A 24,288-nucleotide genomic window follows, 5' to 3' on the forward strand; every position below is an offset into this window, starting at 1 on the left:
AATTACACATAACTTGAAGGAGTGGAAAGTTGTGTCATCTAGTTTTTTATGTAAAAGGAAAGGAAAAAGGAAAGCAATTCCACTTTTCTCTGTTATAATTTCTGCTGTTTAATCAGACTTGGCAGCTTGCTGAAATGTTCAGAAGAGCAGAGTAAAACTGTGTTGATGCAATGACTCTCACTCGTTGGTGCAGTTTAGCTTTCTTTACTCCTTTCCAAACCCTGATGTTCCCATCAAAGAGGTTGATTGATCCAGTAATCTACAGGTTATGAAAACAATTGGGGAAAAAAACCCCACAGAAATAAAAACAAAACAAACAAACAAAAACCAACAAAACAAACAAACAAACCAAAGAAAAACCCAAACAAAACAAAAAAACACACACACAAAAAAAACCACAAACTAAAAAAAAAATAAAACCAAATAAAACTCCTCAAGTGCATACACTGGGAATACAAGTTTATTTTCAAATTTCTGAATGCTTTACAACACCGGAGACCAAAAGCACTCACACCTAAGAAAATAGAAGTCTCCTTGTCCATCCCTTGAGGGTCTCATTCTCTTTCTGTGCAAAAGTTGGCTTTTCTTTTTAACTGCAATAACTGCAAAGAGCAGTTATTCCTTAATGATTATTATGTGGAGCCTTGGCCTTCCCAACGCCTCCACTTTGCCTTCTCGGTTATCAGAAATATTCTAAACTGTAGATACTGAAATAACATCAGAACATGAGAGTGGTTTGGGGTTTCTTTTGTGAACTTTTAATCTTTTTTGCTACTAAAGAGACAGTATAAAAAGACAACGTAAGAGGGCGTTTTTAATCTTTGTGTTGCAGTTCAATAAGACTTTTGGCTTCTTATTTTCATTTTTACTGAATCAAAACAAGGATCAAAGCTTGAACAAGCTGAATAGACTCCAGCTCCCATTGCATGAGGATTGAATTCCAGTTCTCAGAGCTGAAGGGTACTACTGATATCCATTCCCTGGGCACTTAATTCCATATATTTATCAGTAAAAGCATAGAAGTGAACCAGAATAGCTGGTATTTGTGTTTGCTGTGATGCAGAGTGTATTGATGAGAGGGTTATTTCGTGTTTAGAAGGCCAGGCAGTGTTTAATCTGTCACTGCAATGCTTGTCCTGCAAAAAGTGCCCCATGAACAGAACTGTAGAAGTGGAACCTCCTCCTATTTACTCAGCATAAACTGCAACCAGTATGTTTTTTTTGGGGTTTTTGGTTTATTTGTTGTTTGGGGGGGGGCAGTTTCCCTAATCAGGTTTTTATGTGTGATTACTCCAGATCCTGGGGCATCTTCAGCACACAGATGTGGTCATTTTTACTCCAGAACTGGATGGCACAGTCCATCTCGTCCTCCTCCACACCGGCACAAGCCCGCACCTCTTACCGTGCCACCTCCGGCCAATTTCTGTCTGCACCTCAAAACCAAAGGAGAAAGCTATTTTGTGGTTAAATGCTGCTTGGGAGCAGACCAGTGGGAAAGAATCAACACAGAAACAGTGGCTAGAGAAGAAGAGAGAAGTTTTTAGACGTCTCAGTTCAAGTTTGTTCCCTTTCTAGCTGAGAAAGTAGGATCTTCCAGTTTATCCTGCCTGTCCCACCATGTCCATCTTCCTGCACTGATGAAAACTTCCAGTGTGGCTGGCTCAGAGTTTGCCTCCCGTGCTGACATGGGTAAATGAACTCTACTCTTCCTTTCAAGAATTAAGGACATATTGTATGTAGCGATAGGACAAGGGAAAATGGCTTTAAACCAAAAGAGAGTAGATTTTGCATGTTCTGAAGAAATTATTTGCTCAGAGGGTGGTGAGGCACTGAGGCAGGTTGCCAGAGAAACTGTGGATGCCCTATCCCTGGAAGTGTTCAATGGCAGGTTGGACAGGGTTTGGAGCAACCTGGGCTAGTGGAAGGTAATTCTACCCCCCATGGCAGGGGGTAGAACAAGATGAACTTTTAAGGTCCCTTCCAACCCAAACCATTCCATGATTTTGTGTGAGCTGATCCAGTTCTGTGCTCCTACTTAATGACCATGGGCACAATATCCAAAGCTTGTTATTCCAGCTGTCACACAATTAAATAAATGGAAAAAAAAAAGGTCCCACTTCCATTTTTAACTTACCTGGTTTCCATTTCAAGCCTGTGGCCTCAGTCCACTTTCCCCCTCTGAACTCAAAGGTCTATCAGCACTAAGCCTGAGGTCTCTAACTCCAGCACTCTAAATCAGGTTCTCCATCACTAGAATATTTTCTCAGCAATTTTTTTTTAATCTTCTCCTTTTTTTTTTAAGTATTCCTTTGAAATTTTTTTCTACTAATGGTCTCACCAACATTGCCTACACAATTAAACATGTTTGCTCCACATTGCCTGCTCTTCCTCAGTTGCTAAGGGGTGTTGTCTTGTTTCCATCTGCTTCTAGAAAAGTATGATCTGCAGCAAGTTTGTTAACCAACATTCCCCAATTTGTGGCTGAGAAATAATTCTGCTTTGCTTTTTAAGATGATGAGGGGAAAGCCAGCAGCAAGCAGGAGAGACTTTAGCTTTCTGTTGTTGACAGCTCTGTATATCATGAACTGGCATGTTCACAGAAACATAGAGTGGGTCCAGACCACCCACTAAAGCCTCCTGTCACATCTGATTCTTGTAAAAATGTGCCTTTCCAGATGTTTAATGGGTAGGAAATTTCTAAATTGAAGAGTTGTGCATCTGGAATGTCAGGCTGTGTCTATAGTTAGAAGGGATTAGGATTGTTAGTCAGTATAGTCAATAATCCATAGATATATAGACAGCATAGACAATAATTCACAGCCATAAACTCAAACAGAAGGCCAAGAGGTGTTAATGTATTTGAAAAGATTCAATTTAATATTTCAGAAATTTCTGATAAAATTCAGGAAATCTGGACTGTGGCACATGTAAATAATTAAATACTGTTTGAAAGCCTGATCAGCCCTAGACTTTAAACTTGGAAGATGAAGATTTGGTCAATACAGCCCAGGGAGTCTGGAGTGATTAGGGACAGGATTCACCTCCTAAACACACCTTTGACACTCCAGTGGAAGTCCTTTATGAGGAGGGAGGGTGGGAATGTATGAAACAGGACTGTCTCTTTTTAGGAGCTGCAGGCAGAGTCCAACAGAGTCTTAGTGCAGTTTGAAACTGAACCCCAGTCATACCCTAAAATAGCTACCTCAGCTACCCTGGAGTCAGAAAAGAAGGGGAAATTCCAGGGTTTCAACATATTCTAAAATATGGAGGTAAACTTTTTTGTCTCTTATATAATCCATTTAAGATTCATTCTCATCACAACATCTAGACTATAAAAATGGATCTGGATACTAAGATAAATGAAATTATTCCTGTCCCGTCTACAGTAAAGTTCTGAATTATATATTCTAAACAGAAAAACAGTTTTAGCAACATGAAAAATACTGAAAAGCTTCAGAAGCATAAGAAAAACACTGAAAAATAATATTTAATTATGGGGCAAACAACATCAATTTTCATTCCAATTTAATCATAGACCTTTGGTGGATAGAGATCTTTCTGCATCACTGCAGTAGTTTGTGCTTTTAGGGGATTTCCAAGCCCTGCTGTAGGGCAAAAATGTGAAGAAAGGATAAAAAATACTTGAGGGGTAGAAAAGTAGTAAAAGTTGATTTCTCCACTAGATGGCTTCATTCCCATGAAGATAATTGAGCTGAAATCCACGGACCTTGATTTCCATGTTAACAGACAATGCTGAGAAACTGCAAGATTTGATTATCTGCTTGTATGGAATTGATGTTTTTGTTGTGTATATTTGCCAGTGAAAGCAATATTGTAGAGGATATAATTCCCTTACCTCTTGGTTCAGGAAACAGTAGAGGACTGCTACAATAAAGCCCTGAGAAAGACCAGAAAAAAAAGTTTTGGGTGTTAGCAAAGTTTGAAAAAGCCACTGTCATTGCCTGACTTCATGATGTGAATTAACATGTATCACTAGAGGTGGGAGGATTGCTACAAATTGAAAGATATTTTCTGTATCTCCAGTAAAGCTGAATAGCCAGATAAACACCTGGTAAGTGGCATTTCATTAAAGTCAGTAAAACAATACGAATTTACAAGAATAGATGACGTGGCAATTGAAGTTCTCCCACGACAAACATGTCATCCATTCTCCAGCCAAAACCACTCTGAATTAATTCTTTACACATTATAAATCAGTAAGGAAAAATGGACTTCAGAAGGAGATCCACGGATGGAGCTCATCCAGCTTTCCAGTCAACTTCCGTGTCTTTGCAGTGTATCAGATGAGGTCTATTTTCTGCCTATTGAACCTGTTAAAATCTGAACTGATATAAACTCAGGACAAGCCCAGGAGGTCAAAGGACCTACATGAGCAGATACCAGCCCAAAGCCTCACCCTTTTATTCATTAACTTGTTCATTAAATTGTTCATTAACTCAGTGAAGGTCCTCTCCCTGTACAGAGGGTCAGGATTAAGATGGGCAGGGTCTGTTGGACAATGGATTCAATCCTCAAGAGGACCAAACCAACCCTGGATTTTTGGTGATTCTGACTGACAAATGATGCCATGCAACCATTCAGGGGGAGATATGTTCCCTTGTGAGGTTTGGTGGGATTCCCACAGTTGCTTCTTGGAGACTCTGAGGTGCAGCACAGGGAGAGGGAGGGAAGCAAAGGATAGTTGGGTGCTATTCTTTTTAGGAGCTGCAGGCAGAATCCAGCAGAGTCTTAGTGCAGTTTGAAACTGAACCCCAGTCACACCCTAAAATAGCTTCCTCAGCTACCCTGGAGTCAGAAAAGCAGGGGAAATTCCAGGGTTTCAACATATTTTAAAATATGGAGGAGAAACTTTGATGTTTCCTATATAATTCATTTAAGATTCATTCTTCTCACAACATCTAGACCATATAAATGGGTCTGAATATTAAAACAAATGGAGTTATTCCTTTCCCACCTAAGGAAAATTCTGAATTATATATTCTAAACAGAAAAACATGTTTATCAACATGAAGAAATACCGAAAAGCTCTTAACTCAGGTAGCCAAACCACCTGGGGGATATGTCAAAGCAGCCCCAGGAGCTGTTCTGGTTGGCACTGAACTCCTCGAGCTGTCCATGCCCTGTGTGCCAATTCAGAGCAGTTGGGGGCATCCACCAAATATTTTGCAGGAGGGAAAGTGATGTGGCATTGCTCAGGATGGAGCTCTGCATGGGCTGGGACATGCACCAGGCACTATTCCATGTTTATGTTTGCTTATCAAATTATCCTTGGCCAAAAAAATCACTGAGGGGGCTGGACCTACAGCTTCAGCTGCCTCTGGATAATTTAACATCAGCCCAAATCAGCTTGTTAGTGAAGTCAGGGAAGGTGTGTGGACTAGGACTCGTAGCAAAGATTTTCAATGCTTGACTTTGACCCAGCATCCAATTCATACACTTTTCTGAAAGTCTTGGCCTTGTATTTGCAAAGTCTGCAAATCTGCACTCAAGCCCAAAGCCAGGTGGGATGGAGGACATGTCTTCAGGGATTGTGACCCAGCAAAGAACCATCAACTTGGTGAGGAAACACCGGATTCAGGATCCACTGATTTTTTTGTGCAATCCTAGTTGTCATCTGGACACAAGATTAAATCAGAAAAACTGCTAAGAAGGAACTGAAGCCTCTGGGGTCGCTTTACCTGGAAAGATCCAATGCAGAGCTCCAAGTAAAGCCGGACCCCCAGGCTGGTGTATTCCGGGAGGAAGTTGAAGACAATATAATGGGTTCCAAATAATGGAATCAGGAGCAGAGTTGCCCTTGAGAGACGTCTGGCACAGCACATGAGAAGAAGAAAGGTAACATTATTTCCCTCAGTAAAGACTAATGCACAAAGTATGGCACAGTAATGAACAGAAGTGAAAAAACCCTTAATATATATACATATAAATATATGTAACAGAAATTAATATGCAGGCTCCCTTTACAGGTCTTATATAGGAAAAGGTAACTTAGAGGGTAATTTATCCTGCTCTAGATCAGACATATAATGCAGATTCAATTAATGGTTTTCTTGCCTCACAATTGATTTTAATTGGAAGGTAGACATCTGAACTCTTCAGAATATATTATGTTGGCCCATATTAGGTGAATTGAATCTTATCCTTTGGCAGGTTTCCTTAGGAATGGGACAAGGTTGGGAATTTCTAAAATTTAATGCCAGTTAAACAGAGCTTGTCTGTGGCACTGAACAAGTACTTCTCTATTTAGAAAATATTATATGAGTTTTTATTATTGAAATAATTGATTTTTTAAAAATTATACCATACATTACCTGTACTGAGAGGAGTTATTGAAGTTGATTTGCCTGGGGTCTAATTTTTTCAGCAAAATTCTGATGATGTTGACAAAGAGGACAAAATTGACCTGCTCACAATATTTGGGAGAGGGGGGAAGAAGAAGAAGAAGAAAAAGCAAAGCTTAATTTCTTATGTAAAACTTCTCAATGAAAATCTGGGGTGGTTTAAATTTTAATTATGATGTATTGTGTGCAGTTTCAATGGTGTCAGTGTAAGGTTATTAATGTTATTTCTATTGGCAGCATTCAGGTATGTAAATAAATTACATTCCTTCTTAAAGAAATGGCTGAAGATGAAAACTTGAGAATCTGACTTTGCTAAGCAAAATATTTTCATCAGTACCTTGTGTGACTCTTTTACTTTTCGTAGCTCATATCACTTGGAATATCTTTTGAGATCACTGTTGCATTAAGTTTTTGCTGATCTCTTTAGACATTGTTATTGGAACTTATCTGGCTAAATCTCTCTGCAGTGAGATACCTCCATCTGAGCTGATCACCCTGTTCTGCCTTTGCCAGCAGTGGAGAGCCAACAAAGCCTCAGGAGGTGTTGGGAACGACTCATCTCCTCCCAGAGAAGACATTTATTTTAAGTCAGAAGCCAAAAGCACAGATTTCTCTCTGTTGACTCTGAAGGAGTCTCCGAGGAGCATTAGCTCAGCTCCAAAGCTCGCTAGGGTCAAGCCTAACTTGCAAATCAAATTTTCTACGACTGCAATTTGGCACAGATTTACCCAAAGTCTGTGAGGCTGCTCGGTTTTCCACAATCAAAGAGATTCTCCCTTATGCATCTCTGTGTGTCCATAGACACCAGCTCTTCTTTAGGTGAGGCTGGATGCTCCATTTTGCCTAAGAACATCCTCCTTTTACCAGAAACTCCAATCTCATTTTATCCATCAGCGATGCCTCCTGTACATTCCAGCAGAAAAATCATCACTGCAGTCCCTTGGCTTCTGATGTGGATGTCAGAAGGGGGGAAAATAATGGAGGTAGGAGGAAATGCAATAATTTATTGAAATATGATGAAATATAACCAGAATTCGACTTGAGATTCTTTATTCACATTATTTATGCATATCTTTAAAGCCCTTTCCAAACCAAACCATTCCATGGGCCTCATTTGCATGCAGCTGTCCTCCAAATAAATTAAGCTTTTAATAGCTGGTCTTAAGCTCCAGTAGCTGCTTTCTCAAAAGCACTGCTTGGGTTTAATGACATGTGGGAGTAATTTTATATGATAATTCATTTAAAGCCCATCAGTTTATCCAATAAATGTCAGGCTCAAGAGTTATTATCACTGTTATCAGCTACGAGCAGAAACCTACTGACCTTGAAAGTTTGTGCTAAAATTTATGGCTGCTTCTGAGGTTTTATGCTGAAAAATTGTTTTGAAATATTATAAGGATGGTTCAGCTACTCACTCACGATTAATTTCAATTACGTGACAATTTTATGAAGGTTTTAATTTGTTTGAAGGACATTTGCTTTGTAAGGGTGTCAGTTCTCTGCCCCTTTATAGTTTGCATTGTATGTAGGCAAGTTTACAGTAGAAATTCTACCATTCCTCTTCTCAGCAAACAGTAACAAGATTTTAATTAAAAAGCCTTTTTTTCTCCTAATTAATGTTGGCAAACTCAGAGGCACCTACCCCCACAGAAATTATAATAGGTCCTTTGATTAGCCACCAGTAAGGAGAGCCTTCATTAATATCCCAGCATCTGCAAAAAACAACAATTTAGAAAAAGACAGGCATGTAATCACAGCAATAAATGAGGAATATAAATCAAGAACATAGAATAATGTAGGGAACAAGGACTTACGCAGTGTCTTCAAAGTAGAATTTTGCCAAAATCCATATAAGAGTGAAAAGTGTAGGAAAACCTGTCAGAAATTTAAACAAAAATTGGGGTTTTCTGGTTTCATCAAATAATCCAAACCTTGTCCACTGAAACTGCTGTGATGATACAGATAATTCATTTTCAGTGCTGGAATCACCCATTTTGGTCTCCTCATGTAAGAGGAATTGTTTTAAACTTGAACTATAAACCTAAAAGGAATTCTTCTAATTCCCAGGGTGGAATGAAGCAAGTTATGTCTCGTTTATCTCTTGAAGGTAGAAAGGGACACAGAAGCTACTTTGCACATGATATAGTTCTGTCCCAGAGGACTGAACTTGCAACCTCTTGCTCAGGTGAACCCAACTCACCTGTGTGCTCTCCCTGAAGGTGGCACTTGTTTGCTGAGAGCACATTAAACCCCAGGTTTAAGTGACAAGGGTGCTTTGTGCAGGACAAAATATTTAGGAATTGCATTTAGCAAATCTTAAAATAATAGCACTATTAGCACTTCACAAACACAGGTGATACTCTCTATCTCGAGCCTTCCTAAAAAGGCACTTGAAGTCTCCCTAAAACACCCAAAGTTATTCAGTTTGCCGAGTTGTCAGGCCTACATTAACCTTTGGTGGTAACATCCATGAATTGTCTTTCTCAACTGACCAAAAAATTCCTCTGGGCAAGTGCATTCACGTGCCATAAAGGAGTTCTCTGTTTTACACAGGAACTTGCTCTGGGCTGCCACTTAGTCTCTGATTTCTGGGTCTCCATTAGGTTCTGAACACTCAGATTTATTCCAGACTCCACCAGAAAGGGTGGGGGTGTTGCTGTTTCATGCTGTTATTTAGTGGATGGGGCTTTTTTTTTTATGCAATTGCCCAATGCATAAAATGGGCTGTAGCAATATTAGGACAACAAAAACTCCTGCTATGACTCCAGATGGACCCATTCTCAGGCTGTGTAACTATATTCTGCATGAACAGGAGCAAGTCACATCTAACTTTGGTGTCTGTGATAGTTCCTTAGAGGTGGCTGCGTTTTCAGTGAGGAGAAGAAGGTTGAGACTGAATCTCTCCCTGTGGGTTCCCAAATATACCTAATTTTCCACTTATTTCACTGGTACTTTAATGCTGTCCTTTAAAAAAAATGATTGTTCCTCACTCATATGCATGTGAAAACAAAATCAGAGCAATGCCTAAGTTAGGTAGTTAGGTAGATTAGATTCCACATCCAGTATTTTTAATGGGATGGATCACAGAATCAGAGAATCATGGAATGGCCTGGGTTGGAAGTGGCATTAAAGATCATCCAGTTTCAACCAGTAGGGACACCTTACACTAGATCAGGTTGCTCAGAGTCCCACAAACCTGGCCTTGAACACTTCCAGGGATGGGGAGTCCACAACCTCCCTGGGCAACCTGTGCCACCCTCACAAGGAAGAACATCTTCCTTGTCCCATCACTCCCTTCCCTTGTGTAAATTCCCCCACCAGCCTAATTTTAAGCCCCCAGTAGGTACTGAAAGCTACTGTAAGACCTCCCAAGCCTTCTCTTCTCCAGGCTGAACTTGTTTAGCATCTTGCCTTTCACTAATTTCCTGGGAAAGCCTTACTTACCCCAGCCAAAGAGGACAAGCCACCAAAAATATCTTCTTCCATGAGAAAGGGATGAGAGCAGCAGACAGTTTAGGTAAAGAGCCTCCACCAGCAGCCACATGAAGTTGGTCATCATGAAGTAATGACAGAAAACCACAGAGATCTTGCACTCAGTCTAAGGAACAGGACAGTCATAGTTTAAGGTGGATACAAGTGTTTGATTTGCAGACGTAGCAGACATCTGTAATTCTGGTTTTGAGTTCTACAAAGAACAAGATCTCACTATTGCATGATGTTTAAAATGAGATCTTCAAATGTAAGATGGCCTTTTGAATAATAAGACTTTAACCATCATAATACTTTGGAATCTCCACTGTATTTTGCTTTATATCTCTGTGTTAGAAATGCAGCTTGGGCTCCCAAGCAGGTGATTTTTTTCACAAATGCACTGCTTTCAGTGTATCTTCAGTGTCAAATGCTTCTTGGACAAAGGTTCAAGGACACATTTTCCTCCTTATGCTCAACTCTAAACCTCTGTGTGGCCATGAGCAATGCAGAGGAACCATCCCACAAACCTGTGTTTGAAAGCCATTGCCAGGTTGCCAAGATTTTTTGATTACTTAGTACCCGCAGTCTTTTCTAGTTTACAGGTCAGAGTTTCCAGTCAGAACATGAAATCCAAGATTTCCAGAAGAATCAGCTTTAAAAGTTGTTCTATGAGATACTCAGGAGTCTTCAGATTTAGGCTTCAGATTATAGAAAGGTAACAGTGAAATGATACTACTTTTTGCTATGTGAAAGTCTAAATTTGATTTAGAGTACTACAAGACCACAAGCTGATGCTTTCAGAACATAGAAGGGCCACATTTATGGAGGCAAAACATACTGAATAAAAGAATTATATAACTTTCATTATAGGTTAGAAGGAAAAAAACAAGCAGTAGTAAAAAAGAGCCCTGAAAATGAAACCATATATAAGTGGTGTGTAAAAATATCAAGTACCACAGTATCCTACTTTTCATGTGCTTACTGTAGAGAAGCTGCAGTGATCAATGCCTTCCTCTTGGAAAAGGACAGCATCCTTAATGAAAATAGCAATAGCTTTTAAGATAAATGTGAAAAAGAGCTGCACATGGATATAATTCCTGGGACAGCGAAGCCTCCTGGAAGAAAAGAAGAGAGGTCTTTCTCAGCACAACTGGCTTGTGCTGGGGGTAATTAAAATAAGCAATAAGCCCTTATTTCATCTCATTTTCACTTCCAGACATATATGGGAAGAACACTTGCATATGCTGAGGTCTTTCAGGCAGAGATAGAAACCTTCCTTGTGTGAAGCAATTCACCCACAGTCTACATCTCAATCTCTTTCCTTGTTAGATGGAGGCCTGGGGATGTTTCTGGCCTGCCAAATTTAAGGAACCTGGAATTCCTTAAATTTATGTTTGTGCTCAGTACACCCGAGCCAGGCTTCTGGTTGGCATTATTTTGGGGCCAATCCCGCATTTGAGGAATGATTCAGACAATGGCTAAACCACTCCCGAGACCAAGCAGGCAGGGATATCCTGGAATAAGCAGATACTTTTCCCAATGGACAGGATAAGAGTTGCTTAGAAATATTTTCTCTATCCTATGCATTAAGTTGCATTAAACTCCTGTGCAGACAACCTTATCCAAAAGTAAAGGCTTTTTCCTTACTTTACCAAAGTTACTTTTATGAATTGAGAGCAGAGAAGGGCTTTAAAACAATTCAGCACATCTACTTTAAATTCAATTTGACACATCCACCTTAAATTCTCACTTAATTAAGTTTAAATTTTGACTGTTATTAAATACAGATTTTTGTGGGAGTTATACAGCTTCAACTTTATGTTTTCACTTGGACATGAAGATTTTAAGTTAATAAGCAAAGAGTTCCATTAAAAGCTGAATTCCACCCAGCTCCAGTAACCTGGGGGTCACCTAATCTCAAAGTTCACCCAGAGTGGGCAGAATTTTATTGCTGACCTCAAATGTCAACCCCATTGTTAAATATAATTTTTTTTTCCTCCCTATTGCTGTGTCTCTTTATGTCCATTGTTTCTTCCTTTCCCCTCATTTGGGCTGCTTTGTTTTCCTGAGGTCAGAGTGGATGTCAATAAACATATCTGTTGGCTTCCAGACATGAACTGGGAACCAACAGAGGTCAAGAAACTTTCCCCAGAGAACCCTGATTCCCACACCAAAATAATAAAACTCCAGACTTTTTTGTCCTGCAGAAATACAAGAAATAAACAAAGATTAATAAAATGAATCCTATGTGGCAGCAAACATTAAATATACATTAAATGATAAAATAAACGAGCAGTTTTATTCCAAATACTATAAATTATACCTGAAAATACCTAATTGATGGATAATTCATTAAGAAAGAAATCTTACCAAACATAGGCAAATTTTGAGACTAATTTTAAAATACGTCTTTGTTTATAAATTTTCCAATAGTAATTTATACGATGCCATAGGAACATTGTTTCACAATCAAGTACCTTGTGCATGTTCTTCTTATTAATATAAAATTCCCTGAAGCCACACAAGGCAAGCACACATTGTTTATAAAGAAATATCCTTATTCCAGCAAAAGCAAGTAAATTTATCTCTTGGTTATTCAGGATCAAAGTGAGTTGCTGAGTTTTGCCAACATTCAGCCAGGGTTTATTTCCCAGCTCTGATTCTCTTTCTGCCTGGCTCTCTCTTATCACTTCTCATTTCAACTTTAATTTAACATTATTAAACCAATATGGCTGGAAATCTTTATTTTTGTTCATCAGGATTTCTATCTATGTTATTTTTAATGTCTAATGTTGTCTTCTACAGTGCAAGATAAAGAATTCTGCTAAAAGAATCAAGGTCAGAGGACACCTTTACCTGAATGCAATAAGAACTGTCACAGCAATGATGAGTGAGGTGATGGACACGCTGTATCCTACAGTGTAGATGATCCTTATAGTAGAAAAGTAGGATTGCTATAAAGGAATAGAATTATTTGTCACAGAACTTGCAGCTAAGTGACAGCTTTTTTACAGACTCTGGCAGTTTTGCTTTGTTTGGTGCTTCCAATCATTTCATACCCCTGACTGCCTTTTCTTCCCCCTTTTAATCCCACAGCAAAAATCAATTTAAATCCCTTGTTATGTTTCTTTTGTAAAGTCCCATTCCATAGTTACGTGGATACAGCTCAATCTGACACCAAAACATGTATTGATCAGGGGGGTTTGAAGCTCATTCATAAAACCATAAACACCAAAGACAATCTTTAATGAAAGCATTGTTAAAAACCAGATGCATTTTTACAAATACTGTATTTTATAGTATAGAATATTTTATATGCATTTTTTATAAATACTGTATTTTATATTTTTAATCCTGCTGACAGCTGGCTACATGATGAATGCAGAATTCCATCAGCCTTTCCCCGCGTTTCTCCACTTTCCTACTCTCTACTTCCTTATTTCCAGTTTTACCATCTATTCTTCCTCTCCCTTTCTATTGTGTTCTAGTTACTTGGTTTTTTCTGCTTTTTTTTTTCCTCCTCTGTTTTTCTTGCTGCCAAACTCAACTATCACTCAGCCAGGACATCGACCAAAACCCATTTCAATTCAAGTGGCACCTCTATCGGACACAATCTCTGAGTGAGGATAAGTTGACTTCCACAATCACACATGAAAGCAGAAAATAAAATTAATAAGCTCTAGGCTGCAAATCTTTCCCTTCAATCCAACATGAGCCATCTCTTGGGTGCCATTTCAAAGCTTTGATAACCTAAAATCTTCACAGCTGTGCAGGGCATTGCTACAGTTCACTGTGGGGAAGGGGATATACTTGTTTTGAGTCCTAAGTGTAACTTCAGGCATTATATATAAGGGTTCATTTAATTTATTTTAGGTGCTTAAAAATTAGCTGCCTAAGTATGAGCAGCTGAGTCTGGAGTAAAATGAGGAATGTGAGAGCCTGGCCACAGGACTGAGCTGTTTAAATGTTGACACAATCCTGTTTCTTCTCATTCTCTTTCTTTTCTAGTTAATGAAGGGAAAGAAACACCCTCAGAAGACAATTCAACTCATGGGAAGATGAGACCTTATTGGTTTCTGACAGCAAGAAAAAGGATCTGTCACCACTCCTGCCTTAGCAAGTACAGGTCATAGAATCCCTGACTGGTTTAGGCTGGAAATGACCTTAAATACCATGTAATTCCAATCCCTGGTTTAGTGGAGTGAAACATTTGGTGCTGAGGACTCTACATCCATGGGTGAATATTTTTCACCATCCATAGTCTAATCCCATGGGCTGAACATTTAATACCAGCCAGAACACACCAGGTGCACCTTGAATTTTTCTTCCAGTTTAGTTTTATCCATGAGGAGATGGGTTATCCTTTCCGAGAACAGTAAATGCAGTAAGTGGGGAGAGCCAAGACATATCCCTGAAAAGCTCCCGCCTGATCCTATCAAAGCACTAATATAGGTCCACCTTGTAGTGATTGGACTTGATTTGAACCATAAATTTTTGAGACTGATGAAGTTGTATGATATGGAAACCAGGCATAATGGCCTCTTTTTTTTGTCTAGTGGATGAACTGTGAATTGTATATGATTATCCAAGTTCCTGACTATGCACAATTCCTGCCAGAGCTCAGAGAAGTACCTCAGAGCTGGAAAGCTTGCCAGTGAGTCTGGATCCAGCACTCCATGAGAAACATCAAAGCTGTGCTAGGCTGACCTTAACTGGCAACAAATCAGATGTGTAAAGCACAGAAAATAATCAAATCCTAACATTGATAAACCTACAACTGAGGAGTTTGCCTTTAGGTAAAATAATAGAATAATCATAGAATGGGCTGGAAGGGACCTTAAAAATCATTTCAGTCCAACCCCCCTGTCACAGGGACACCTTCCACTATTCCAGGTTGCTCCAAGCCTCGTCCAGCCTGGCCTTGGACACTCCCAGGGATGGGGCAGCCAAAATTTCTCTGGGTAACCTGTGCCAGGACCTCCCCCACCCTCATAGGAAAGAATTTCTTACTGATATCTAACATAAATATACCTGCACTGGAGATTGCTTTTACCCCAGCAGTGTAAGGAAGCAATAAAAGAAGGGAAGAAAGAGAAGAGTTACACTTCTGTGTGTTTATTTATGCAGAGCAGCAGGTGCTGAGGCTTAGAGCCTGGAAAGGAAGTTTGAGTTAAGCAGTTATAGTAGTCAACACAAAAAGTAATGGGAAGACAAGTGAAATCTCCCCGTGATGATATAAACTATGTTTTTATCCACATTAATTAGGAATCAAGCACATAACCTCTAGATATCACCAACTGTCAAAACCTGGCTGAAGAATTATGTCAGATTCTGATCTGCATTACTTACATATAAAAAACTTTGAGACTTTTTTCCTTGATGAATTAGATATTTTATGCAGAATGAGAAACCCAAACCCCTCTTGTCCTTAGATATTACTGAATTTTGAACAGTGGTGTTATAGCAGCACATCACTGGTGCTGTGATATTACAAATCCATCTTGCTGACTGATATTACTGAAACGTCTCAATTCATATTTTATGAACATTTTATGATACATCTCTAGTTATATCTGTAGGCAAGTTCATGATTGTTTGGAATTTGCAGCTGGCTTTGTTTTTATTACACTCATACACATGAATAATAAAACATTCCTAGTTATTTTCCAAAATAAGTGGCTAGAGTCAAATCTGAATTACATTTCACACTTAGAAAGAAATTTCAGCTTCAGCTAAGCTTCCCTTTGCAGTGTTCTTCAGGAATAGAAAGGAATCCTATAACATCAGCACACCACTCACATATTTTTCTGTAATTAAACTTACTTCTTCAAGGGGAATCTCATCTTCTACTGGACAGGCGACATGGTAGGGAGGGAACGGGTCAGACCAGCCTTTCCTTGTGCAGTTCCTTTTCACTATCCCAGCTGAAACAGAAGCACCTAATTTTTTCCAGTGGAAAGCCACATAATACAGAAAATAAAACCCAAGAGAAGACCTCTGGCTGGTACAAAGGCTATACCAGGAGGAGAGGATCATGTGCATTGTCATCACGCAGAGCTGATAGGACACTTTGTGTGTGTACATTCAGGTCATCAGACACAAAACTTTATGATTTATCTATAGACAAACAATGGGAAAAGAGGTGAGAGAACCAAGGTGATGGAGTAGAGGTGGGAAGGAGTAAAGAATTAATTAAATCAGAGAACAAGAAGTCCATTGGAGAGGATTGAGAAGCACTGCTCCATCAGACTTCTGCTTTGTACAGCACTCACCCTTCTAATATATCCCTTCCCATTCCCACCTCCCTTGGGGTTTGTTTTCCTTGCAGACCAGAGGCTGGGATAAGCAGTTCCTTCTATGAGGATAGCACATTTCCATAAAAAGATTTATGAGTCAGATGAAGGATAAATCCAAGAATCCCATGTCAGGAAATGAATCTGCACAGATGAAAGGGACTTTCCTTATCCCTCGTTTATAACAAGCATGTGTTGGGTGAGGCACAGCTTGGGCTTTACAGCTTCTTTTTCTTGTGGAGCTGCCAAATCCAGGTCTGTCCTGGAAGATGGTTTCCTCCTTGTGGGCTCACAGTCTGTTCCTTGCCATATTCACCCACAGAGCAAGCAGACACAAAGGCATCAGTTTGCAGTTTTGCATTTGACCAAACACGTGTGCTGCTTCGAGGACTAAGTTCTGCTTGGTATCTCCAAACTTACTCTTAGAGAACAATCATGTTACTCATTCCTCTGCCTTTCATTTCATCCCAAACCAATCAGAGCACAAATCTCAGAAAGCCCAGTGCTTAAGTTCTGACCTAGACAACCTCATGTGAGCTTTGTCGAAAACTCACACAACCAGCTGATCCCAAAGCCCACGGAAACCCTTGGAGTCATTCTATTTATTTCAGTGGATCAGGGCCTCATCACAGACTATGGATAGTACTTAAAATGTGAGCAGAACTGCTGAGGTCCCTCAGATCCTACTAAATTCTTTGCAGTGTTGCTCTGATCCAGTTGGAGAGTGGGAACATGCAACTTTCTGTCTTCACCCCCACTTTTTAGAAACGCTCTTCCAGGCAACAGAAGAACGGGAGTACAACCCTGACAGTACATCACCTGGCTCCTTCATGAAGTGAAGGATGATGTTTGGGCATGGTAAGGCAAGAGTCTCTCCAGCATCTGCCTCTGGCCAGCACAGTAATTTGTCCCAAGTCCTCTTGCAACCTCAGGCAGAAAGCGAAATATATTTTTAAGCATAATTATATTTGAGCAAAATAAAACCCCAAACCTTTTTAAACTTTGCCACTCCACCACTTACATATCTTGCAAAAATAGTTTAGCCACAATTTTTATTCTATAATGAGAAATAAACACCCCCAGAGGATTATTTAATCTGCTTTAGTTAGACCCACTGTGTTAGACTGGGGTGGGTTTTTGAAATAATGTAATAAATGAAAAGGTATTATGGAAATGAGAGGGAGAGTAATTCTGGAAGAAAGACAAGATAACAGTAGTTTTTATGGGGTTATCCTATTTTTAAAGATCAAAACACCCTCACAGACGTGCAAGTATGATGCCATGACAGCATCCAGTTGGATAAAGAGTAGGACAAGGACACAAGGATTAACTTAGATAAATTGACTGTTGTCATGGTTTAAAAAAGCTCAAAATCCAATTCTGATTCCTAGCCCCCCACCCACATCTCAACCCCATGTGAGATGGGTTTTCCAGACAAAAACACGAGACTCAATATGGGGGAAGGAATATATTACAAAGACTATACACATAAATAAATACTATAATACACTGCATACAATCTTAACTCTATCTCTACCATGACAATAATATTTACAATGGGCCAAATCTCTTCTCCCTCCAAATAAAAGTCCAGGAGAGAAGAAGAAGAAAAGACCCCTTCCAGTCTCTGAGCAACAGGTGTCTCTCTAGGCAGCAGGCTTTCTTCTTCTCTTTCAGGCAGCAGTTGCAGCTGGATCTTTGCTAATACACACGAGGGGGGTCTCCAAGCCCCTCTCGGCCCCCGTCTTCAAACGGGGGTCTTTCCGTGGACTACGTAACCCCAGACAAGGTCGTTCCACCACGGTCATATCACGAAGCACGGGGCTCTTCGTGACAGTCTGGTATCTTCAGGGGAAATCAAGCCCCTTCACAGAGCTTCTGTGCTCTGCTTCAAAGATGGCTGCCAGCTTCTCTGAAGCTGCAGCAAAAGGGGGGGGAAAGCCCAAGGTCACCCCCTCCACACACATTCCTTTGGCCATCCTGGCTGAGCTCTCAGGAGGCCGGAGCTTCTTAGCTCCTCTCTGTAGTGCATACTGCACTTTAGGACTCCACTCAGTCCACCACCCCCTCCTCTTTCTCAGAGGGGTCTCTAGCGAGTTTGGGGGTTTTGGTTTGTCCAGTTCTTACCCTCCGAAACTCTCTTCCTGCTGCTGGCTCGGGTCTCTTGTCCTGCTGCTGCTTTTCTTTCTCCTCAGACACCTCTGTGTCTGCCTTAGCTGCATACCGGCTTGTGTTGTTCCTTTGGTCTTTATCAGTTGGCTCTTTGCCACTGTTCTTCGGACGCTGCTGTCCCTTCTGCTCCGTCACCCACTCGCAGTGGAGAAAACTCCTTCGGCATCTCAGACACAGGCACTTAGTTCAGTTCTGAGTCCCTGCAGCCCCCCAACCAGGGGCTGGGGGGGGCAGAGGCCCCCAAGGGGCCGGAGCCCCTTCTCCTCGTGGCCTCTACAACATGGCCACCTCTTCTTCCCACCACAAGAACCACTGCTTCTCTTCCGGTGGAGAGATATGTTTATATTTTGCAGGAGCACTGATTGGGTCAGACCCCAAGGGTCACCACCCCCTGGGGGTTACCACTTTCCTAGTTTCAGGGGGAAACCTGGTTCAAACCACTACAACTGTCCGTATTTGAATGGGAAAGACTGTGGAAAAAAGAATTGAAAGGAAAGGGAATAGATGGAAGAAGAGCTGACAAGACAACCTCAAACACACACATTGGCAGCCTGGCTGTGTCCTCACTCTGCTAGTGGGTCACTTCTCCCTCCCTCCCTCATCCCTCACACATGGACACCTGCTGATGTTGCATTTCCATGCTCTTGTGGGTCCTCCAGACATTCAGCCTCATTTTTTTTCAGCTCCGTCATAAAATCACATTCTGGGTGGACATTTCCAGCAACCTACAGGGAGTAGATGATTAGTAAGAAGGGGTTGGATCATCAGTTATTAAGTCCTACTTTGGCAGCTAATGAGGTTGTTTTAAGGACATAAAATGCAACCTTAGGGTTTAGCATCCAGAGGGTACCACAATCTCTGCACAAAGTGCAACACTTTGAGATCACAGAATCACAGAACAATTAAGGTTGGAAAATGCCTCCAAGACCAAGTCCAACCAGCACTGTCAGATCCACCACCAAACCAAGTCCCTAAACACCACATCTACATGTGTATGAACCCAGCTGAGCTCTGCTAAAGGCAGTAGAGCTGTAACACTTTACATCAGAGCAAACCATCAGGTAGTAGAGATCTCAGAAGATGGTAGCCACAGGTCTGGAAAGTTTATAAGATTCCTCTGTCTGTGTTCATAATCAAAGAACTCTTTGCTAGGGACTGGCTTTGAGTGCAGGACTCATTTCTACCCTAAATTTAGCTAGACCCTGTTAAATCTGACCCCAGAAAGACAGACTGCACTTCACCTGGTCAGGCTCCTTTCCATAACAGTGGAGGGCTCAGCACTGCAGGACATGCTGCAGAGCCCAGCTGTGCATAGAAAAGCCCCTGCCAACCTCCAAAGAAACACCACCTTGGAATCACACACAGTTCCTGCAAAATTGTCCTCTGAAAGAGTTTTTCACTCTAAAAGGAATTAATCTGTTCTCTCCCTTCTGCCATCTGCCTTTCTTTACAGAGGGTGGGAGGCAAAACTCCTTTCTTTGGAAAAAAAACAAACTCTGCACCACCAAAGCATTTGTTGGTTTGGCATGAAGGTGTTTTGATAGCAGGAACTGTTTAGTTGATTCAGTCCTTATTTAGACTTGAGCTGATGTGGGCACCAGAAGAGAATTTGGAGGCCTCCAGAGAACCTTGGCCACCAAAGGGCAAATTCTGCAGCAGCCTGTTACACACCACAACTGCTGTGGTTGTACCCACTGGGCAGAAATACACATTTAATTTTATGTATCACAAAGAAAGGAATATTTACCTTATCCAACCATTGCCCCCAGTCCCAGAAGACCAGTTGCCATAAGAGACACTCTGACTTAGCTCTGCTCCCTGGCCACTGGTGCTGTTCACTCTACATGAGTGAACACAGATTTAAAAACACACAGATGCATCAATAAAATAAACTCAGGATGAGATTTGCATGGTGAGCAGGTGGCTGGCATATGGCTCAGTTTTCTTCCACCCAGGGAGGATTAATATTCAGGCAATTTTGAAAATAAATACCTGGCTTTCAGTTCATTAGAAGGGCAGGTCGTGCCCGTTCCAATAAGCTGGTGTTTCCCTTCCATGTCAATGCCCACATCTCCTGTTGGTCTGCAGAGCATTTGAACTGCTTATTGTCTAACAGCTTGAGGCTCTGAGGCTGCTGGAGAATGCTGGATTAATTGCACAACATTTGTTTTTCTGGGGTTTGGACCCTGGTACTTGAAAATTCCATTTATGCCCTTCAAGATCATCTGCTTCCCATTTACTGCTCCTTTAGGAGGATGTGGTTTTCTTGCCAGATTTACATACAGCAGTGCCACGGATCAGTTTAAGGCAACAATTTAAAAGTTCTTGAGGCTAATTGAAGTGTGATGCCCCAGTGATGTCAGAGAGATCAGTCAAACACAAGACACCTGGGGAGCCCCTCAAATCAACTAAGATATGTAATGGTAGGTAGAATGAGAGAAAATTGGCATCTGTCGTGAAAATCTTTGTTCACTTGATATCTCTTTTCATGCCAACACATATTCTATCCCCCCTTGTACTCACCCTGGACAATGAAGGTCATCTATGCTGGAAAGCTCCCTAACCACGGTGTGTGACAGCTCTTGCACAAAGTAGCTTTATTAGTCAGCAGAAAAACCATTTACTGACAATCTATTCTACCACATTCTCTTGGTTCGATGAACTGTGCCCAGAAAAACCTCAGCAGGCAGGAAATGCACCCGTTTGCACTGTCCTAAATTATTTCTCCTGGCAGAAAAAAACATTACTAGATCTCGCCTGTCAAAACCCTCTTTGCTCCCTGAAATGTTCATGGCGAGAGCAAAGCTTGTTTGGCTTATTCACCAGTCCAGGAAACCTTTTTTTTTTTCCATTTTTGATTTCTTAGTCTCCAGACTTGTGAGAACATTTTACCACGTGCGTCTCAAGTAGAAAGATGAGGCTGATCAAGAACCAGGGATTCAAATTATTGCCTCTTTCTTCGAGAAGACCCAACCTTAAGAGATGCTGTGACAGTTTATATGCAAGTCATCACTAAGCACTGCTTGAACAGACACTGAGTGCAAGGTCTTCTATGACACCAACTCAGGTAAAATAAATTGAAAAGATTCATTCGGTTTCAAAAACCTCTCCAAAAGTTGAGTTCAGCTCTACTAGAAAAAGTATATGATCACTTACATCAATAAAATCTGATGGCTCTTTTTCCATCATTATATACTGAAATAAGAGTTGTTTACCCATCCTCTATTATAATAAAATATGCAACACATGCTAGGAGATTTTTATTATACACTAACACATAAACTTGTTTCTGATCAGTGCATATTCATAAAATAACTAATGTAACTTTATAGAAGAAAGTGCTATTTCTTTTGGGTGAATGGGACAGGATCTTACAGAGACCTTCAGTCATATTTTCAACTATTAGTGTGATATTCTACTTACAAGCAATTGTATTTATCTACTCCCACTACAGGGAAGTGGAGTTTGTCACACAGATGATACAAAGGAAGCTGTAGCTTCACATCAGTAAAAAGTCTTTTCAGTCATTTCACGGGGCTTTATTTTTCTCAATTCACAAAAAGACCTCTGTGGCCCCCCCTTCATGAAATGTTCCTTTGGAAAAGAGATTCCCAGGAAAGAAAAAAAAGATATAGAGGAAGGATCGCAAAAGGAAGATGATGAAAATGTAATTACTCTAAAAAACAAAGAAAAAATATCCTTCCCCCACTTTGCACAGACATTTCCTGATACCCGTGTGATCCTGAATGCTAGTTTACTAATCTTTGTCCAAATCAAAATATCAGCAAGACCTCTGAGCTTTTAAATCATTTAAATATTTCTAATTCTTCCATAAACATCCCTGCTGCTTCCATTTGTTACCTGAAGCATCTCAGCTGCTCACATACTAAATCACATTAATGCTGCCACCAAAGCAGCTGAAATTGTAACTAATAAGACTGTATAATCTGAAATTTAAAGAAACCTCTAACAAAACTCAGCTACTGTAACAGCCCTCCTCCAACTTCTTCTTGTCACTGTCTTAAAGCCTACATACACACACAAAACAACGAGGAATTCTGCCAGTTATGTTGTTTCTCTACAGTGAGTGTGGGATAAGAAAGCAGTGAAATGAATTGATATAAAGATCCTACAATGTGTGTCCCTTCTGCTGCTGTTCACACTTTTCGTAGCATCTTGCCTTGTTTAAGTGGAATCCAAAGCAAATAAAGAGAAAAGAGAAAGAAGCTGTATCTGCCCATCTGCTCCAAGGAGGAAATAAACAATTATTGAAACACGATGAAGTCAAAGTTTTGTTTGTTTTTTTTTTTCATGCAATTACTTACAAGCACTGCCAGACTCAGGGTGTGCAGAGCACAGTGGTATAAAGCACAAGAGTTCATGTTCCAAAGCAAGAGTCAGACTTCACTCCTTCAGCCTTTCTCAGCATCTCTCACCTGCTTTTTGACTTCTCTTTCTCCCCTCAGTTGCACATTTGAAGCATTTATATTTTTGCACAGAAGTGACGTAACAGGACAGTGAAGTGGGAAATAAATATTAACAATTCTCCAAGCTGTGTTTAAGCTTTCCAACTTTTTGACTTTGCTGCCTTCGCAGTGACTGGACTGGATGAATTGTGTGTTTGATGCCAAGGTTATGGGAATCCTATACCTTCCTGGCAAGACCCCTGATTCTTTCTTTAAACCCAAAATTGTTTTAGGAGCTCTAAATGTTGCTAATCCTGTACAAGAGAAACCCTATCCTAACAACTAATGTTGATGTCAATTTATTCTAATTCACATTTTTCGGTGCAGCTCCAGTGTATCTGTGTGTGGGTGTAGTGACCATGGTGCTGCACTTTAAAATACAGGATCAAAAGCTACTCACAGGCATGTGAACAAAAATTCTGCTGGGTACCTGCTGGACATTGATTTGAAGGCAAAATTCACAAGGGATTCTTCTTGAGACTTCTGAAAGTTCGGTGTCTAAATCTCAACCCAGCAACTCCTTTAGTCAAAGTATTGAAATATGTGCACTCAGCTCATTCATCTCATCCTAAGCATTAAATGAAAATCTTCTTAAATCTATTTTACAACATTCTCTTGTCTAATCTAATGGCTAGAAGCCATAAATTTGGCTGCACTCCAGCCCTACTGGGTGTGTATCAAAGTCTGTCCATCAATTCATACTCTCTTGAAGGACATTAAATTCCATATCAACATTAAGCAAATGTTAACATTGCAAGATCAGAGACTCAAGATATGAAATATCTTTAAAATATTGTTCTCTGCTCTTCTATTCTCATATCCTGACATTCCTCAAAATCAATTCTTAACCCCAGTTCCAATCTTCCCCTAATGGTCCATCCTACAACCCCATTTTCACTGCTCTTTATCCATCTTCCCCACTCATCTTTCTGCACTTGTTTCAAATTACTTCTTACTGCTTATCTACCTGAATTGGGAGTGGGAATTCTGAGACCATGGAAAGAACCCTCTCATCTCCCAGAGTCACCACAACTACGAGGAACTAAAGTTATACCTATGCAGGGCTCAACTACATTTGGAAATATCTGTGGGGATGAAGCTTTCAGGGCTTGTTTGTAGGTTGGATCTGTGAGGGAACTGAGAACACAAGAAGGTGTTTTTGGAGAGCTGAAGTTGGCAAGCTTTCCATTTAGTGTGTGCAAAAGGCTTTATTTCATTATTCCTCAAATACTTGTACCTTGCCTAGATTAGGCAAGCTTTCACAAAGCTGTCTAAAACAAAATTAGAGCTGTGCTCCCGTCAATTTTGATCATTTTTTTTCCAGAGGATGAAGCTCTAGACCTTGTAAATGAACACTTACAAATGTATTTATCGTAGGCAAATTCTATTTTTCCCAACCCCATTTCAGAAGCTACATAATCTTAAGAACTGAAAGATTTCCCTGCAGAGGTGTAACACGGAAAAATTTCATCCCGTAATGCTAAATCTGCTTTTTCAGTTGGTAAAATTATGAAAAAAAACAGT

At 40.4% G+C, this 24,288-nt stretch overlaps 1 protein-coding gene across 1 annotated transcript; it reads right to left on the reverse strand.

Annotated features, from left to right (window-relative positions):
* Window positions 1-1,310: 1,310 nt before the first annotated feature.
* On the reverse strand, window positions 1,311-22,680 carry GHRHR (growth hormone releasing hormone receptor). The gene is made up of 13 exons (XM_027695513.1): window positions 22,624-22,680; window positions 18,918-19,023; window positions 16,946-17,053; window positions 15,657-15,757; window positions 12,690-12,787; window positions 10,816-10,948; window positions 9,807-9,960; window positions 8,177-8,237; window positions 8,005-8,074; window positions 6,333-6,424; window positions 5,700-5,829; window positions 3,857-3,898; window positions 1,311-1,433 (listed from the first exon to the last, which is right to left on the reverse strand). The coding sequence occupies exons 1-13, from the start codon at window positions 22,678-22,680 to the stop codon at window positions 1,311-1,313; spliced, it is 1,275 nt and encodes a 424-aa protein (XP_027551314.1).
* Window positions 22,681-24,288: the final 1,608 nt, after the last annotated feature.

The sequence above is a fragment of the Neopelma chrysocephalum genome, unplaced genomic scaffold (genome assembly GCF_003984885.1).
Source record: "Neopelma chrysocephalum unplaced genomic scaffold, ASM398488v2 Primary Assembly neopelma1_101, whole genome shotgun sequence".
NCBI lineage: Eukaryota > Metazoa > Chordata > Aves > Passeriformes > Pipridae > Neopelma > Neopelma chrysocephalum.

What these genes read in the sequence shown, in the direction of transcription:
- GHRHR (XM_027695513.1), bottom strand. Translation starts at nt 22,680, where the DNA reads ATGAACTCTTGTGCTTTATACCACTGTGCTCTGCACACCCTGAGTCTG. An exon ending in CCCTGAGTCTGGCAGTGCTT is followed by an intron (nt 19,024 to 22,623) that starts GTAAGTAATTGC and finishes TACTCCCTGTAG; the next exon opens with GTTGCTGGAAATGTCCACCC. An exon ending in TCTGCATTGGATCTTTCCAG is followed by an intron (nt 3,899 to 5,699) that starts GTAAAGCGACCC and finishes GGTCTTTCTCAG; the next exon opens with GGCTTTATTGTAGCAGTCCT.